The sequence below is a fragment of the Plodia interpunctella genome, chromosome 10 (genome assembly GCF_027563975.2).
Source record: "Plodia interpunctella isolate USDA-ARS_2022_Savannah chromosome 10, ilPloInte3.2, whole genome shotgun sequence".
Taxonomy (NCBI): Eukaryota; Metazoa; Arthropoda; class Insecta; order Lepidoptera; family Pyralidae; genus Plodia; species Plodia interpunctella.
In genome coordinates, this window is record NC_071303.1 from 9,719,155 (window position 1) to 9,735,020 (window position 15,866).

Consider the following 15,866-nt stretch of genomic DNA (forward strand, 5'->3'; position numbering starts at 1 on the left):
TCTGAAGTACCTAATAATTGTGGTCGCACCTCTTTTACACGACAGTTTTCAGTAAATCTCTCGACGAAAACGCGTGTCAAGCAACTGAGGGCGTGCCACGAACTCCGATGGGTTTCCACAGAGCGAAGATTTTAGAATTTATTTTTGAATTTCTATTTTTGGTTTTTTTATATATATTTTTCTGTTTATCTCCGATAGTTTTCACTCCGATAGGTTAATCTCTGTAGCTCCAAACTGCTAACAAAGTTTTCCACCATAACCTGTATCTTTAATCGCAAGCAACCACAGGCCCGTTTAATTGGGCGCCACAATTAATTTGGATGGGTAACGTCTACGGAAATTCATTGCACGTGTAGCGGGAGCTAGGTGATCATGCTCGACCGCCACCGCAGGGAATGGTCATCATCAAAATCAATCTTTCCACCAGGCTAGGTGTTGCGCCTGGGGAACCGCACGGCTCCCGCTTCAGTGGTGACCCCGACGTGATACCTAGCCTGGCGGGAAGATCTTCCCTTTGTGGCGGTCGAGCATATCACCTAGCTCCCGCTACACACGCATGAAATCGTAACAACTTTTATAATAAAACAAATACTTGTCAATGTTAATTTAATTAAATACTTACTCACGAAGAAGAATAGTTCTAATTTATTCCCAAGGAGGGGTTGACGTCAGGCAGTCGGTCGGTTGTAAAGTCACAGCTGATTCTACAAAATTTTAAGGATTTTTTTTACGCTGACCCCGGCCTTTGCGGCTTCACAACCCCGAACGCAACCGGGAACACGCAGAGAAAAGGAATAGTTTCAAAAGTAGTCTCAATAATTTATTTTTCAATCTATATAGGTTGTTTATTAAGCTTTTACAGCATAAACCCTAGGAGGAAACAGATACTTCTTCCTTATTTCTTTCCTGGTTTTAATTTTGGATTCATGTTTAGTCAATGCTTTTCGCATGGCTCTGGTCTTTTTGGGTCTTAAGTCCAAGGGTTTGTATTTCTTGTTTTTGTAATGATTGCGAAGGTTAACCTTCATCTTTTGGTGGTAGACAATGTAAACACGGGCGATTGCTTTTCTTACCACACGGATTTTTGATAACTTTGAAGCAACACCTCCAGTAACTTTGGCTACCCTGAGGCTAGTAAGCTCAGTTTTGAGCTCTTCCAGTTGTTTGAAGAGCTCTTTTTTGTCCTTAGTGCGCAATTCCGAGCACTTGACTTTTCCCATCTTTGAAAACCGTCCTCACTTTCCACAAGTTTGACAAAAAGCAAATAGGTACATGGTAAATAACAATAAAACAAAGTGCTCGAACGGCAAATAATAAAAAAAAACCAACAAACCCGCAAGAATTGTAATAAGAAATCAGAATCTAGTAGAGTGGCCAATTAAGGGTAAATAGAATGGGCATCCGAAACGCGGCGTCAAAGTTGAAGCCTCCCCCCCACCCTCCACAGGCCCCCTGCGGCCCCGTGCTGCGATTTTTTTATGGGGGCTACCCCCAACATACTGTTTGGTGACGCTTGCACCTCTATAGCGACGACGGTTCGAATTGGCGGCGAGCATAAATAAAATATATATATTTATTATTTCAGTGAAAATCGCATGAAAATCCGTGCAGTAGTTTTTGAGCTTATCGAGAACAGACAGACAGAAAGACGCGGTAGAGGACTTTGTTTTATAATTATGTAAGGATATAAGTTAAAAATTATCCTCATCTCCCTTCTCTAATCTGTGATAATACCGATAAACATAAAAAAGAAACTCTGTCAGATCATCAGAACTCTGTCCCTTCGCGCCCACAATGTGCTTCACTATTCACCATCTCGTGAACAAAAAACTATTCTTGACAATTGAAGATATTCAAACATTGAGAATGTATGACTTTAATAAATGCGGACTTTGTTTTCAGATTCTTATTTGACAGTTTGGCTTTATCTGTGATCAGTGAGAATTACCAAAAGGTAACACATTACACAGATAAAGTCATTTTCATGTCGATATTAGAATATCGAGTAGCTGCGACGCCCTACAGGAACAGATAAATTGTTTGAACGTGAATGTTTAAACTTTGACCAATGATTGGACACTATCAACTGTCAGTTTTTTGTCAAATTTATTCAACAGCAGCGACGCCCACATCGGCCCAGGTAAATTGGTTTCTCATAACAGACAAATGTCTGCACATATGTATACTTCAGTATGATTATGTATGTGTTTCTCTTAAACTAAGACTGACCAATGCTTTTCACCCTTCTATCCCTGCGTCCGTTTTTGACGTGGCGATTTTTACCCGCCTTCCGTGTTTTCGTTTATTCCCCACACGATCGATCTGCCTTCACTCAACGCACATACTACTGCATTCTGCTATGCTGCTTTACATATGCATATGGTTATTAGTGATTGTGAGGTGTGTGGGCCCGCCCTAGAGTAAGTACCTCCGTAACCTCCCGTGGATGTCATACGAGGCGACGAAGGGACACATAGCCAGTTGATAGACAACAATAGCATGGCTATATGCGTCGCTATATCGCGGTAGACGTCAACCCTCATGGGGTTGACGTCAGGCAGTCGTCCGGTTTTAAAAGAACGGCCAATTCTTCAAGATTTTATTGATACTTTTTTACGCGAATCCTAGGCTTTGGGGCTTTGGTGCACAACTCCAAATGTAACCGCGAACCGTGCGAATTAGACAGACATGTTTATTAGTGTTCAATGAAATGCACGTAATATGCTGATCTGGGAGGAAAATATAGAATGTTCCAACTGATTTCGAACATTCTATACCGCGGAGATTGTAAAAGTCAATCGAGGGAAAAACCTTTAAACCGGTGATACCTTTTACAAGCGATGGGCAAACTTCCTCAGCCGTTAAACGCCCGAGCCCAGGATCCACCTTTCAACTTTCCTTTCTTTTCAACTTGAGTTTCAGTATATAAAATCGTATAGTTTCATGAAAATTCCCTAATTATGTTACTACGATACATGAAAAACAAAACCCTCCCCCGTCCGCAGTGAGGTAAAAATAACTGCAATAAATATTCTATTACCGTGTAAGTGGTAAAGTTTGGATGGTGCTTGCCCGGAGATAGCCACGGAGATTGTTTTAGATAGCGCTCGCGCTTGACGCTTTTTTATTTTTAATTAATTTCCCATCTCCTTCCTTCTCCATAGGAAGCTGATTGAGAGGTAATTTACTGCCTTTGAAAAATGTATTTGTGGCGTGTGATTTCCGCCTTAGAATAGGACCACTCCATAGCCTCCCGTGGAGGTCGTATGAGGATAAAGGATAAGAATAGCCTTGAGAGCTGACAGATATAAACAGCATTCCCAAAGAGTCGGTCGTAAACTCAGAGCCGAATTTGATTTACATTTAAAAAACACACATACCAAATAGCGCGTCACATTTTTCCTACAGAATAAAAAAAATATTTGTAGCCTCAATAAATATGTAATGAATTCTCATTTTGATTAAACACAATCGCACAAAGCGGAATACATGGAAAAAGCATTATAACTCAAAAAATTGGAGTGGCGCATCGCAACGCTCGAAAAGGAGCAAAAAATTTGCATACAACGAAAAAACTTTATCCTGTCAAAAAATAGTAACGGGAATAATTATTGCGAGCATTGCATTAATCAAATTCTGGGCACGGTATCGGCGGCGAGGGAAGAACGAATGCGCTGGGAATAACGGGAACACACGAGGTTGGCCCGCGAGATGTTCTGTCTCGCGATTTATGAAAGATACTTGAACGGCTGGCTTTGTGTCTGTCTAAAATTTAAGATTTGACAGACAGACATACCTATAAACCGATGGGACTGGTAATTAAAATTAAATAAAAGCTAAAATGAGTTTATTTGTTAGACAAATTTAAAAAACCCCGATACTTTCAATATTCATTTCGCTACAACTTTTTAACGGCTGAACCTATTTTGATCAAACTTATCTAAAAACCACCACATAAAAATTTGCTATCAAATAAAAAAAAACGCATTCAAATCGGTCCACCCGTTGATGAGCTACAGTGCCATGTACAAAGACAGACAGACACAGCGGTCAAACTCTTTTTGCGTCGGGGATTAAAAATATCATTTTGACACAACCCATTATTGTTATTATTACGATATCTTATTGTATTTAATGCGTGACAATGAAATCATATCCATGCAGTAAACCATTGAAGAGTTCCCTTGTCGGCAAGTGGAAGCCCGTAAACTAATCCTGAGCGCCTACAAGTAAAAAGTGCCTAAAAAAGCCACAACAATACTTGAGTAAATTGTTTCATAACTAGCGGCCTGTCCCGGCTTCGCTCGGGTAAAAACATAATAATATACCCCTAAACCTTCCTAAGGAATCACTAAATCTATTTGGTGAAAACCGCATGAAAATCCGTGCAGTCGTTTTTGAGTTTATTGTAAACAAACAGACAGACGCGGTGGAGGACTATGTTTTATAATATGTAAGAATTCAGAAGAAGTATTTATCTGAAGTAGGCATGATATTCTCATCACATTTATCTTGAGATAAGTCTCACAGCGCTTGCTCACATTTACACCGTCCAGTCCAGCGCAGGCTACCTATAACAAAAAACGCGCCCCCCTCCCCTAACAGGGAGGTAGGGGGATAGCCCTTCCTGCACCCATTCATTGCTAATTTACTGATCATGTCGTGCGACTGTGTGTTTGCCTAATTGTTTCGTTTAAATATGTAGTTGGTATCTGTTTCTCTCATCGTTTTGCTTACTTTATCAGCTGTTAAGTATTGGTGCCCAGCGTCCGCTTTCAATTTGACAGAGAGACAGACTTTCAAAGAATATGCTCAGATGTAGATGAACCAGGTGGAAGCGACAGACACAAACTTGTTCCTCAAGTATATTTTTTTAATATATCTGTTGTATGAGGTAATAGTATCAAATATTTATGGAAAGATTTATGGATGGAGGCCTTTATAAAAAAGTTCTCAAGATCATAAACCTTGGCGAGCATTGGAGAAGGCTTAGATAAGACCTGCAGTGGACGAAACGAGCTGCAGAAGAAGAAGAATTAATAGTAACTGACAAAGTGATGAATCAATGTCCATATAGTGATTCATCACTTTGTCAGTTACTATTACTTCTCACAGGGCGAAGCCACGGGCAAAAGCTAGTATAATATATAAGGGCAAATCACACAGATTGAGTTAACCCCAAAGTAAGTTCGAGATTTGTGTTATGGGATACTAACTCAACGATACTATATCTTATAACAAACACATATATAGATAAACATCCAAGACCCGGTCCAATCATAAAAGATCATTTTCCATCATGACCCGTCAGGGGATCGAAGCGGGACCTCACGGTTCAGAGGCAAGCACTTTACCACTGCGCCACCGAAGTTGTCAATTTGCCCAGCAGTGAGACGGAACAGGTTAAAAAATATGTTTCTTAATAATATTTTTACGCAGTTCTTGTTATAGTTCAACCAATCTATTAAGGCAAGATTATCACTTAACACAGACACAATCAACATCATCGCACAGATAAACTAAATAAAAACTTGTAATGCTTTGTAATGCTCACTTTTCTACTGCGGAAGTAAAAGAAAAGATACTTACAATTATGAAAACTCTTCATCATTTCACTCTCCTATTTTCACAGAGCCTGTATAGAATAGCAATATTTGAAAGCCAACTCGAGTCCCTAACGCCGGCTTAAGCATACCGTGAAGGGCAACCGCCCAGGGCATAGAATATAAAGAACGCTCCTTGTAAGAGATTTTTAGGCCGCTAAACACTCAGCCTAGAAGCCGCTCTAGAATTAAGTGGATAATAAGAACATTCTTTATTGCAGCATAAATATATATATAAGTACATATACGTAAAAAATATGTACGATGGCACGTAGTTCTCTGTCTTCTACGTTACAGGCGTACAATATTTGGTCAATTTTAATTAAAAAGATATAGAAAATAACAAAATATGTAGATGTGATTACAGTTAGGGGCGCTGTAGAAATTCGCCCAGGATGCTATCAGTATAAATCCGTCACTGCCCGAGACAACACGTTAATGAACACAAGTAGTAATGGAGAAGACAATAGCCGCCGCCGCGGGACAATGCCAGTCTGGGATTGCTTGCATTCTTATTATTTTATATTCAATTTTTCGCAGACGCTTTTTTTCTAGGAGATGACAAGGCTTTGCCCTAATTAAAATTCAAATAATGATATTATTTTATAGTGATATTAGAATTACCTAAATATCAAATTCCAGTTATATGTGGGCCACCCGATTATCGTGCGCTGTGTTTGAACGATACTGTAAAGTGTGATCTGCGTGAATTGTGAACTACTAAAAATACTAACACTATTCATTCACTATTCAATATTCATTAAGCCTGAGGGCATAACTCATCAAATTCGGAAATATCGTCGAAAAAAGTTCAACAATGATTTTCGATAAATTGACTGATCAATAAATTGAGTTGTAAAGGCTTGCATGTTTACAGATTTTTCTCGGAATTGATTATAACTAGACTTCTTTCGTGCTATATTGTCTAAACGATGATATGTTTTGATTTGGAATGATTTTGGAAAAATCATAAAACATCCTTGTTTATAAATTGCTTTTGGAAACAAAGTGCGCTTTACCCTTTAACCTGGACATATTTAAAAAGTGTAAAAATATTGTAACTGCCTTTGAAGCAAATGATCAAAATCTGTTTCCATGAAGAAGACAGACAGACATGCTTATGAGTTTATAATTCAGGACTAGGAAAACATAACATTGTAAGATATTCTTCCCAGGTCATTGAGTCCTCATTCGACTGTCCACTGCAGCGGATAACAACAAATTGCTAACAAACTAAAAGTACCAGGATCACATGAGCGCACAGGCGGTTACTTGCATAAGATTGATGGCAGCGGGGGGAGGCAGACAGCGCGGGGCGGGGGCTGGTCCAGAGTGATAGATGACGCGGGTAACTATGCTATGTATTGGGATAAAAATGTGTCTTTATCCTTTGGGTTAATAGAGGTTAAGTTCGGGTTAATATAGATTTTATTGAGGTCATAATATGTTTTATTGCGGGTTCTATACAAATCCTTTCATATAATAAAAAAGTCGCGTTTGTCTGTATGAAGAGGACAAAATCAAAAGCTACCGCATACCGGTCCGATTTTAGACAATAAAAATAATAGAAAAGTTTAATCATATTAATTCAAAAACGTCTGAAAAGGCAGGTTTCCAGTACTATAGAACCATAGATTAAACCATTAAGATTAAAAACCATTACATGGATTAATAATAATATACTTAACGGCATTCAATCTAACTCAATAAAATTTAAGTTTCGTTAAAAATTACCACATTAATGACAGATCTGTTCCATATACATTACATATAATGTACTTATATCTGTGCATATAACCGAATTTTGATTGTAGTCAAATGCTCAGAACATTTGGGGCCTCAGTTTCGAAACTTTTTTCTTGAAAGTCTCAAGTGTACAATTTGACACATGTCAGTAATTCCCACCTAGACCTAAATTACGTACCCTTTAATAACAGGAACCCTTTTCTCTCAACATCTTTTTGGCTGTTAGGGTTCGGCATGGAAATTCCAATTTAAATTTTGACAATAATGCTAAAAAAAATGTCCCCGTTGTACATGTATTACTTTAATGTACTTATTTTTCGTAGAATAAAGGTATATAAAAGAACGAAAAATAAATAACGTTTTGTATATACTCCTTAAAAGTTAAAACTAGAAGCTCGGGTTTGCGCAACTTAACATACTTACCTAGATATATATTCAGTTAACAATGTCCACGGTAAAAGAGTGTGGGAGTATTTTCTGCCATCTATATTGAATGAATACCCTAACAATATTTGCGAGCAAATAATTAATTTGGAAACCAGTATAACCAAATGTAAATTAATGCTTAAGAACTATATATTAACTGAGTAAATTTGTAATGAGTAGTGACTCGCCTTACCACGTATAAACCTATATAGGTTTTCGTTGGTAGTGCTTGTATTTATCATATAAATTATTGTAACATAAATAATAAAAAAAAAAAAAATAGTATCGTTGAGTTAGTATCCCATAACACAAGTCTCGAACTTACATTGGGGCAAGCTCAATCTGTGTGATTTGTCCTAATATATATTTATATTTATTTATATATATAAGGTGTTTGGTGCGCTCTCGTGCGCGGCTTCATCAAAGGCGGCGTATTCAAAGGAAAATTAGGTATATTTTTAAAACATTTTGAGGCACAAGTTTGAATTGTACTAGGAGACTAGAACTTAAAAGGAGTTTTAACGGACGCTTTGCACCAAAGCGTCAAGTAGGACGGCAAGTAGGACGGCAAGTAGGACGGCAATTATACACCATGTATTGCTGTCCTTTTCTAGAGTGACATCCCTAAATGTCACTAAAGAAAAATAAATATTGTTTTTTTTATTTTTGTATGGAAAAAATATTAAAAGCTATATTTTTCATCACCATACAACTTATATGACCCTCGGCGTATGGCCATGTCACGGCTTTATATACCATTGAACAAACACCTTGTATTATATTAATAACCATGAATATTTTACAAAGAAATCTGTATACGGAACCCACACTCCGAAGAGAGCATTTTTTATTCCTTCCCCAAAATTTCACACACAAAAACCTGCTCATTAGAGACTGATGTTTTTGACACATGGCTTTAGTTTTGTGACTATTATTTTAACATTAATCTTATTAAATAGACCATGTTGTTGTACGGTAGACATAATTTTACTAACTAGTGTAGGAAATAAAATGCAGTATTTTTTAAATCGATGAATATAGTAAACAATAAACCTATTTTATTAAAAAAGAAACGGATACAATACAACCAAAACCGCAGACAGACATTTGTGAAACGTTTACTTCTAAATTTGAAACAATAATTTAAAAAACGGTCAAAAATCTTTATTTACTCTGCATATCTGTGTTGTTTGTCCAAGTTGCCCAGTGGTCCAGTAGATTTCGAGCAATTGGCTGTGACAGACAGACGGACAGGCATACGCACGAGTGATCCTATAAGGGTTCCGTTTTTTTAAATTTTTTGTACGGATGTCTAAAAAATAAAGTTGTAATTTTGTCACTACACTTTGATGCGAGTTTATTAAATAGATTCAAGAAGCGAAGCGGATCCGGGTCGGGTCGATAGTTTTTATTGAAAATAAGAAGGGTTTACCCTTAAAAATAACGCTGATATTACAATAATAACGACGGTCCGTCCATCTACAAGTTATTTAACACAAACTACGCAATCACGGATCATTCTAGGACCAAGCGTGACGGGTCAAGTGTCTGATAATATCTCGGAAGGTCCAGCATCGATAAAGTAAACCTTAAATCGATTGTACATAATCGAGAATCGTATATAATTGGTCATCCTTACCTTTATCCTTGGTCGTGACTGACAATCGTGATCGACAACAATCTATTTTCAACTGAATAGTTTAAGGTTTACGGTTTATTTTCGAAATATTTGTTTCAGATCCCGTGGCTGGATTGCTTGAGAGTGGAATCAATCAATTTAAGACTTTTTATCTACAGCATCAAGGTGTATTTTTGAAGGTTTGGATAGCATTCTCTGCTGGTTGAGTAGAGGGTGGAATACCACAAAAAGTAGTCAGACCGGTTGGCTGGGCTTCACAGTCATTGTAAGCGAAAACCCTAATACACACATATTTTTTAAATGCCCCGATAGGAATTTAGGCTGTGATAGTATGAGATGATAGTTTAGAATATAATATACTAACGCTCAGCTAATAAAAGGTAAGTGATATATATAATAGACTAGACTAGGAGTAACATAGACTTACTTCTGGTCTAGTCTATATTTATGTCAAACTTTATCAAGATAGGTTTAGGATTTTTTTGTTACAACCAAATAATACAAATATTTCTTCCTATAACGTTAACATGAAATACTGTTGTCTAAAATCAGTATGATTAGTTACAACTAAAGCGCCCAGTGATGCATCACTGGGCGCTGTTCCCGTGGAAATTTTTAGACAAAAGTAGGTACTGTCTCTCTCTCTCTCTCTCATCTGCACTCGTTTTCCCGGCTCCTACCTTAGCTGTTAAATGTTGGAGCCCAAGGTCCGCTTGCATATTTTTTATCTCCACTTCGCACAAAAAAAATAAGTTAATTTTTTTCTTAGACCAGGCTTCGCGATGTCACAGCCTTGAAGAGAGAAGGTACTAGAATTCGGACACTCCCTACCCCCTAAACAAACGCCAAAATATCTCGAGAGCTATAATAATGATTAGCCTAGGTCGCGTTTCTCCGAAACGCAATACAAGAATCAAAACAAAAACTGGTTTTATGCACTATTATTAATTATTAACTGGTTTTGAAATCAACTTTACTGTTTTTGGGGTTCCGTGCCCAAAGGGTAAGGTAAAGGGTAATCCATCTGTCTCTCCGTCTGCCATCAGGTTTTAACCGTGATGGACAGTTCAATTTTTCACAGATATATTTTTTATACTACCATACAAGCAAACAGGCATGCGGCCAACCTGATGGTAAGTGGTCACCGCAGGCTATCCACGCTCGCAACACCAGGGGTGTCACACGCGTGTTGCCCACTTTATGGTCTAGGATCGTTTGCCACATTACCCTGTATTACTACGCCTCTCTCACACTTCAAACAAGAACACAACAATGCAAGCTCAACTGTATTTCTGATTTTTATCACCAAGTTATCATAAACCTTGTGCACATGTATTTGAAAAAAAATATATGCAATGGTGTTATGCGAACAATTTTGTTTGTTTCAAGATATTTTTTGGAAAGAAAGCACAAAAACAACGGCTAGTTGACGCCATATTGGAAACATAACGCACCTAGCGCCGCGGTGGTGAGCGCCGAACTAATTCAAATAAACGGCGGCTTATGAATCGGCTCTAGTGTTGAACGTTTTGAGCGCCTCTAATATTCAATTAAAAAGCTAGGCGTGTGATTGAATGGCGTTGTTCAGTCAGTTGGCTGCAACATATATAATTTTCGTCATTTTGTCGTTTTCATAAAATAGTAAAAAACCCTTATGCGGGAACCGACTCGCACTGGGCCGTATCGCTAATCCCCATTGTATAGTTATAATTAATTCCTCATACGACTGTGTTATTATTTATAAGTATATGTCGACCTTGAAACATTACCTTAAGGAAACAAAAATACATTTGTTTTGACCAATACTTGAAACGTAGTTAAAAATGCAATTATATAAAACCAAAGCGCATATTAACTTAAGGATAACAACTATACTACCTATTCATACTTCCATTCTAATCTATACATATAAGAAAACAGTGGAATATGTATGTACATAAGAGATTTTTTTATTTAATAGCTGTTTGAGTCCCACTGCTGGGCAAAAGCCTCCCCTAACTTCGTCCACGCATTCCTATCCTTTGTGTTCTCTTGCCATTCTTTGTAGAACCTTTTGATGTCGTCCGACCATCTCGTCCTAGACCTTCCTCTTTTCCTGTATCCGTCAGTTGGAATCCACGAGGTCAATCTGTATCCGGAGAGATGGACTTAAAAGAAAAAACTTCTTCTTGATCTTACTTTTTTATTATTATTTATATATTTTCTTGACATGTTTATTACATATATTTTGACATTTACTTGTAAAACATATGCGTGATTTGTGATCTTCAAGTGTCTGAAAGTAACATAGGTATCTATTATGTTAGATTATGGAGATCGAGTATGTCATGCACACTCAAATGGTCAAACCGGTGGCGGCGTCGTGGATCGGGTCGGTCAGTATACCTTTTGACCATGCACTTTATTGTGTACTTATATTGTCATATAACTGATAAAAAATTATACATAAATTTATATTTAAAAAATGGTAAGTCCTTCTGGCATGATAGGGACCAACACTGTTTGAATGAATTTCTTTCGGCATTTATTCTTAGCAGTGGTCGTTCCGAAATGCTAGTAGTTTGTAGCTTTAGTAAACACCATTTAAAACGTGCCTATGAAGGCCTAATTTCTGAATGATTTGATTTTGATTTTTGAAAAATCAAAGAAAAACTTTAAGGGACTAATACAAGCCAAAACAATATATTTTAACAATATTTTTTTCTGCAATTTTCAGAAATATCTTACATGACTCACTCACATACTTCAGCGTTTCTCTTTAACGTTCTCAGATTTGTGTCGAATGAGTCACTATTTTTTCCATAGCTGTCCTCGTTGACTGTCAGTTAGTCAGCTCAGCTTACTAAGCTACAGCTAAAGCGCTAGAAACAATATCTTTATACACATTATATAATATATGTCACATTGTTACGAGTAGTTACCACACTTTTCTGAAATGACTCGGCAAATTTTGATAAAATTGTATATTACATGGAGCGGGCTAGGCTTCGACGCCCAATGGCTGCGGAAGCGACCTGTAACACGCTCAGTCGAGACAGAGAGATGGTCATTGCTCAGCAGAATAGAATTCCTACCCAGCTCCTGAACATCAGTGCTGGGCATTTTGTTCAGCGTAACACTGCCCTTACCTATTGCACGCACACTCCAGTGTTAAAAAATTCTGTTTCAAATTCAAATAATTTATTCATAAATTACACCTTCACAGGCACTTTTTCACGTCAATTTTTATGTTAAATAGTAATTTGCTACAAGCTACTGCAAACATGACCATGAAGATGAACATATGCACCACACCCAGCCAGCTCGGAGGCTGAAACGGACGAACCGAATACAGGCCGTTGGCCGTACCTATGCGACGCTGCTTCCATCCATCAAAGTCACGTTTGCTGGAATATACATCCTTCGTCTACATGCTTCACCTTGCCACCACAACAGCGTCGAGCTCGCTTACTTTTGCTGTCAATATGAGGCTGGGAGAAAAGCCTGGGAGGCCAGCTAGGGAACGTCCTCTGGACGTTCCCTAGCTGGCCTCCCAGCGACCGCTACCTTGCCGGATGGAAGCAGTGGCGTCGCACAAGCCCAGACCCACGACCCCACACCAGGGGGCACAGTTTAATAAGGAGTGACACGCTCTGGGATGGGAGAGGACGGTCGGCTAGCCATAACCGGTCGATGCAATAAATTCTATTCTATTCTAAATCTATAATAAACTAAGACGATACTTACGCACTTGTTATCTTTTATCATCTGAAACTGGCTATCAGTATCAATTGTCAATCAATTGGTCACTTCAATCGGTTGGGGCAATCACGATATATAGATAATCATCACTCAGATTGACAGAATAGTAATGCTGTCATTTGATAAAGCAGTTTGGGAGCGCGATGGCCTTAATACGAAGTCTGATGCATCCCTCATGTAATTAACCAAGGGCGGGTTGCACCAGTCAACTTTGACGTTTATGCTATGTAGTGATTTTTTTGATACCCTGATCGAAAATTCGTAAGATGTCAATAATTCACAACGTTAATATTGTGTGCTCCCGGAGTGCAACCCGTTTTTTTTTTAATATTGTGAAGTTATACTTCATCTATATCTGTAGTAAATGCATAAATTTGAAAGAATTTTTGTTTATTTTTCCTTCGTTCAAGTCTAAACGGAGCATTGTATTGACTTTTGAGGTAGCTGCAGTTGCAGAGACTAAAGCTACTTTTTACCATGTTTAAAGTCAATAAGTTATGTATAGTCTAGGTTGAATAAAGAATTTTGACGTTATTTTTAAATAAACAAATAAAATTTAGTATAGTTTACAAAACCACTCCTAATAGTAAGAAATTTTCCTTCAGGCAAATTTGTTTATGCACTAAGTGTGGTACTAAAAATTCCCGGTTTGTAAACGGCACAGTTTTTGTGCAGCCAACTTCAGTCATTCGTCTTCGTGCGATGCATGGCGAACTTACTGACAGATTTGGGTACACTGGAGGCCCGGGAAACGTGTCAACTTTATTTTATATAGCTAACAGAAATGTGAGGCTTTTGCCAAACAGTTACACATCGAAATAGTGCTATTTTTTGCCAACTATTATGTCAATTTAATGCATAGATATATTAAAACGTCGCTAAAGCTTATTGTTGTAAAAAAACGTTGAGTTCTTGCAGTAAGTCAATGAGAATTGGCTAAATTCTTCTTACGTTATGCGTATTTATTTTATTGAATGAAAAGATTGAATGAGTAGTTACAATATATATTTATACTAGGTATATATATTTTCCTTTCATCAGAACTTGATCACAATCATAATATGTTTCAGTATACCTTTTGACCATGTACTTTATTGTGTACTTACATTGTTATATTACTGATAAAAAATTATACATAAATTTATATTGAAAAAATGGTAAGCCCTTCTGGCATAATAGGGACCAACACTGTTTGAATGAGTTTCTTTCAGCATTTCTTTTCAGCAGTGGTCGTTCCGAAATGCTAGTAGTTTGTAGCTTTGGTAAACATCATTTAATTTAGAATATGACGTGAAAAAGTGCCTGTGAAGGCCTAATTTCTGAATAAATTATTTGATTTTGATTTTGATTTTGAAACGATGTATGTTGATTGATGTAGGTAATATCACCGAGAAAGAGGCGTATAAATACATGTATAGTAACTAGTATTTGTCCGCCAGTGTACTTGGTGTCGGGGTGCACCATCACGACACTGACGCCTGCTAATTTATGGAAAACCTCTAAAGTCGCGTGCCACAACTTCGTCGGTACTTGCCTTGGCCGTGCAGTGTACGGTATGAACCCGGTGTCTCCTTACTTCGCGCTGAGGTATAAAATTTTCATGGTTTTTTTTTTATCTAACTTGCTTCGTATCATAACTAGTGTCACGTGATCATTTTATGTGTATAAAGCTTCGGGAATAAATTGTCTAAATAACAGTGAAAACTGCATTAATATTCATTGCGGTGGTTCAAAATAGCTTAGAAACAGAGGAGACACGCGATTTTGTTTTATACATTTATTAAGTAATTAATTATTGAAATCGACGACCTCGGTGGCGCAGTGGTAAGGTTCTTGCCACTGAACCGAGAGGTCTCGAGTTCGATTCTCGGTCGGGTCATGATGGAAAATGATCTTTTTCTGATCCCGGGTCTCGGATGTTTATCTATACATATATGTATTTGTTATAAAATATAGTATCGTTGAGTTAGTATCCCATAACACAAGTCTCGAACTTACTTTGAGGCTAGCTCAATCTGTGTGATTTGTCCTAATATATATATTTATTTATTTAATTCGAAAAGTAAAAATTATACTATTAGCGTAACAGAATCGCCAAAAAAATTTACATATTTAAAAATAATTATATAAAAATATATATTTTGTTATACTGCTCAATATAACGTTTAGGATTGGAAATTACAACAACAATATGTTGTGTTTCATAAATTATGGTGCCATTTAAAAAATATGCGATCCAATTGTTTGGCAACTATGAAAGACGAAGTAAGAAAAATGAAGGAAAGCGGACCTTCGGCTTCGACGCTCAATGGCTGTGGAAAAAACCGAGAAAACGCTCAGGCCAATTGACATCACATTTCTATACAAACAAACTTATTTAACATCACATTCACATAGCTCACGACCTTGAAAGGACAAGATATTGTTTACACCAATAACTACAATACAAACAAAATAAATAAATTTAAAAGTGACCTTATTCCAACGAAATATTGAGTAATTTTCATTATTACATTAATTATCTTAGTTACGTCCTTTTTAAAATTAGTCGCTGCAATTAATCCAAACTCATTTGTGTAATATCAGCCTTATGTTCGCTAAAATTACGGTAGAATTCTCAAAACCGTCGTCATACGATGTTATAATTAATTCCTAGGAACACCCTAGGAATTAATTATAACATACTACGCAGCTAGTATGTTATAATTTGT

General features: G+C 37.3%; 1 protein-coding gene across 1 annotated transcript; it reads right to left on the reverse strand.

Moving 5' to 3' along the window:
- Positions 1 to 839: 839 nt before the first annotated feature.
- LOC128672896 (large ribosomal subunit protein uL29-like) lies at positions 840 to 1,268 on the reverse strand. The gene has a single exon (XM_053750401.2). It carries the CDS (start codon positions 1,218 to 1,220, stop codon positions 849 to 851), a length of 372 nt encoding a protein of 123 aa, XP_053606376.1. The 5' UTR covers positions 1,221 to 1,268; the 3' UTR covers positions 840 to 848.
- Between the last annotated feature and the right edge of the window lie 14,598 nt (positions 1,269 to 15,866).

Excerpts from the sequence above, each read along its gene's own strand:
- LOC128672896 (XM_053750401.2), bottom strand. The coding sequence starts at position 1,220 with ATGGGAAAAGTCAAGTGCTCGGAATTGCGCACTAAGGACAAAAAAGAG.